Below are 3561 nucleotides of genomic sequence, written 5' to 3' on the forward strand. Positions count from 1 at the left end.
CCTAGATCCTTCTTTCTGAAGAAGGGTCTAGGCCCGAAACGTCAGCCTTCCTGCTCCTCTGATGCTGCTTGGCCTGCTGTGTTCATCCAGCTCTACACCTTGTTATCTCAGATTCTCCAGCATCTGCAGTTCCTACTATCTCTGAAACTACTTTCAGAGGATCTGTGCAGCAACCATAATGGTACTTGACCTAAATAAACCCAGAGGTCACTTTTCAATGATGATTTGAGACCTTAAATTTACAACATATCAGAAGAAAGTCGGACTGACCCTGCAAAAATTGTCTTTACAGAAGTCAAAAATTCAACCTTCTGTGACTATGAGCAGCTTTGTTTTGCATTGTTTCATAGCTATTGTGTGTCTTTGCCTGTGGTCATTATGCATTCCAATTCATTGCTGTATAGCTGTTAACATTAAAACTTGCTTGCCTAGCTGCTGCTTTGGGTTTTGTTTTTTTTTAAAAAAGTTGTGTGTTGCGAACTAGTAGCACTCGCTACAAGTTCTGATTAAAATACTCAACTGAGAAGCTTAAAATGTGTGCAAAAGAAATGTTAAAAAATATAGTTTGATATCTTGTGTATAAGTAGTTTTACTAAAGATCTGGTGATCTTTAAGCAGGTTTGATTTTAAATATTTGTTTTTGCTACGATAACTACTTATACCCTTGATACTGTAATTGTCGTTTTCATAAGCTATGCTTCTAACATCTCCTTTATTATTTTAACCACAAATCTATCTTTGTTTTATAGTGAAAGAGTTCTTAGCCAAAGCCAAAGAAGATTTCTTGAGAAAATGGGAAAGTCCACCACAGGTATGTGTTGGATTGTTATGCTTCTATGTCATTGCTGTAGAATAATAATATTGTGCAGAAAAGACTTAAAGTCCACTTTGTATGATGAAATCAGAGGGGAGGGAACTGAGAGAATTGGGGGTTTCAGTGTATACACTAAATCCATCTCTTGTTTAGATTGAAGTATCTAGCAGCAAATCACATGAAGTAAGTTTTGGGCAGTATCAGGCCTATATCAATGGTCTTTGCTCTATATTAAGCAGACTTCCTCACCAGATAGAGAATGGAAAATAGTTGAGATTGGGGCAGAGTAATGCTGTCAAGGGAATTTTACTTTGTAAGTGGTTATGGTACTGCAAGTGATTGATGCCCACACCATAGAATATAGAACATGGAACATTACAGCGCAGTACAGGCCTTTCGGCCCTCGATGTTGCGCCGACCTGTGAAACCAATCTGAAGCCCATCTAACCTAAACTATTCCATTATCATCCATATGTTTATCCAATGACCATTTAAATGCCCTTAAAGTGGGCGAGTCTACTATTTTTGCAGGCAGGGCATTCCATGCCCTTACTACTCTCTGAGTAAAGAAACATTTAAACACCAAACATTTAAATCCTGAACTTAAACGTTGGATGCATTCTTAACTTGAGTAGAACACTTAAAAGAAATGGGAACTATGTACTTAAATACCCAAGCAGGAATTTACCATTAGAACATGTCTTGGGTGACTCCCTAAAATCTAATAGATTTTAGTATTAAATATCAAGGTCAGGTTTTTGCATTTTTTTTCTTTTGAGCTGCAATAATAACAGGATAAGAACTCTGGCTGTGGTTAAGTTCTACTTTAGGTACAACACAAGTTGATTTAGCAGAGCATTTCCTCATCTTTGCTCACTGCTAACTGGGTTTTTCAAGCAACAGCTCCAAATGTTAAGTTGTAATTTCTTTTAATTTTCTAATGTGTAAGCTTTTCACCCAACTTTTCCTCCTTTTTTTACACCTGATGACACTTGTAGGTCTGTGGTACAAATTGTTGCCTAGCTACACTGTTGATGTAGCTATTTTTCATGTATGTTCAGACAAAACAGCTAAGAGAAATTAATAAAACCAAGCCAAGTTCTTCTGTTAATTAGTGTCTTACTGAATGTGGAGCATTTTCAACGGGCCAAATAGCCTACTTCTCCTACATCTTATGAACTTAGTCACATGTACCTCAACCTTCAGAGGAAACTAACAGCAATTAGGAGCAGACACCTGATGTTTTCCCTACTCCAATCCAAAATAGTGCTCTGAACAACCAAATTGGTGCTATTCGATCTATAATCAGCAAAATTGACTTGGGTCAGTGGTAGCTGAGGGTTTGGGTCCTTTTAGAATTTAAGTATGTGGGTCTGGAATCTTCTGTGAGCTTGTTAATGCCTTTGCAGGCTATTCCTACTGTGATTTTTCCAAAGTTAAATGGCATTGAAATTAGACCAGTTGATTTAGTATAGTCAATTCAATATGTATTATCTGAAGAACCAGTGGACAAAGTGTCTATCATTGAACATTTTTTAATCGGTACTTTGTAGTAGCACTTGTACATCAATTTTGTTGATGATTCCTGAGATTAGATCAGAAGGTGTAGGAACGAAATTAGACCATTTGGCCCAATTGAGACTGCTCCACCATTCGATGGGTTGAGTAACAGATCAGCCACTATTCTCCTGCCTTCTCACTGTAATCCTTGATCCCCTTACCAATCAAGAACCTATCTATCTCTATCTTAAATTCACTCAATGACTTGGCCTCCAGGGATTCACCAGTTTCTGGCTGAAGAAATTCCTCCTCATCTCCGTTCTAACAGGTTATCCCTTCACTCTGAGGCTGTGCCTTTGGGTCCTAGTCTGTCCTACTAATGGAAATGTCTTCTCCATGTCCGCTGTATCCAGCCCCCTCATTATTCTGTAAGTTTTAATCAAATCCCCCTGCCCCATCCTTCTAAATTCCACCAAGTACAGACCCAGAGTTTTCAACTCCTTCTCATATCACATGCCCTTCATTCCCTGGATCATTCTTGTAAACCTCCTCTGGACACCCTCCAACGCCAGCATGCCCTCCCTTAGATACAAGTCCAAAACCACTTCCAAATGCGGTCTGACCAGAACCTTGCATGACCTCAGTGTTGCATTTCTGCTGTTATATTCTAGCCCTCTGAAAATGAATGCTAACATTGCACTCTCCTGCGTTTTCTGTTGTAAAATGAAAGCAGAAGTGCTTGGAAAAACTCAGTAGGTCTGGTGTTGTCTGTAGGTAGAAAGCAGAGTTACTGTTTTGAGCTAGTAACCTTCTTCAGAACTGCTGTCTTTGTTGTGCTCCTTACTTTTGAATGCCCAGTTGGTGAAATCGATTTTGCAAAGGTGACTGATTCAGTGGGCACTAAGTACTATTTTCATAACTTTCTGATTGAGCTGTTAATTTATTTTTATGCTGAGTATCACCTTGGAACGATTTGGATACAGTGCAGGACTGCTCTTTACAGTTATTCTGAAGCACCTGTGTCCAAACTACATTTGTAACTCTGACTTTCTTGTGTTGGATCTATGTATCTCATTTTGTATAAATTACCCTGACATCATCAAATGGTAAACTGAGCATAGTAGATCAAACTTGTGTTCTTTATTTTTTGGATTCTTCTGTTTAAATTCAACTTGATAATGTGAAATAAATTCCACGGATGCTGGAAATCTGAAACAAACACAGAATGTTAGAGAAACTCAGTCGGC

The 3561-nt window shown here is 38.5% G+C and overlaps 1 protein-coding gene across 2 annotated transcripts in view; it reads left to right on the forward strand.

Annotated features, from left to right (window-relative positions):
* Window positions 1–3561, forward strand: part of prkacba (protein kinase, cAMP-dependent, catalytic, beta a) — a 137618-nt gene that overhangs the window by 91520 nt on the left and 42537 nt on the right. For both annotated transcript variants that reach the window (XM_048601667.1, XM_048601668.1), the window contains one exon: window positions 750–811. In XM_048601667.1, the coding sequence (XP_048457624.1) occupies window positions 750–811 (62 nt within the window). The remainder of the gene's footprint in view (window positions 1–749; window positions 812–3561) is intronic.

The sequence above is a fragment of the Rhincodon typus genome, chromosome 10 (assembly GCF_021869965.1).
Source record: "Rhincodon typus isolate 14 chromosome 10, sRhiTyp1.1, whole genome shotgun sequence".
NCBI classification, from domain to species: domain Eukaryota; kingdom Metazoa; phylum Chordata; class Chondrichthyes; order Orectolobiformes; family Rhincodontidae; genus Rhincodon; species Rhincodon typus.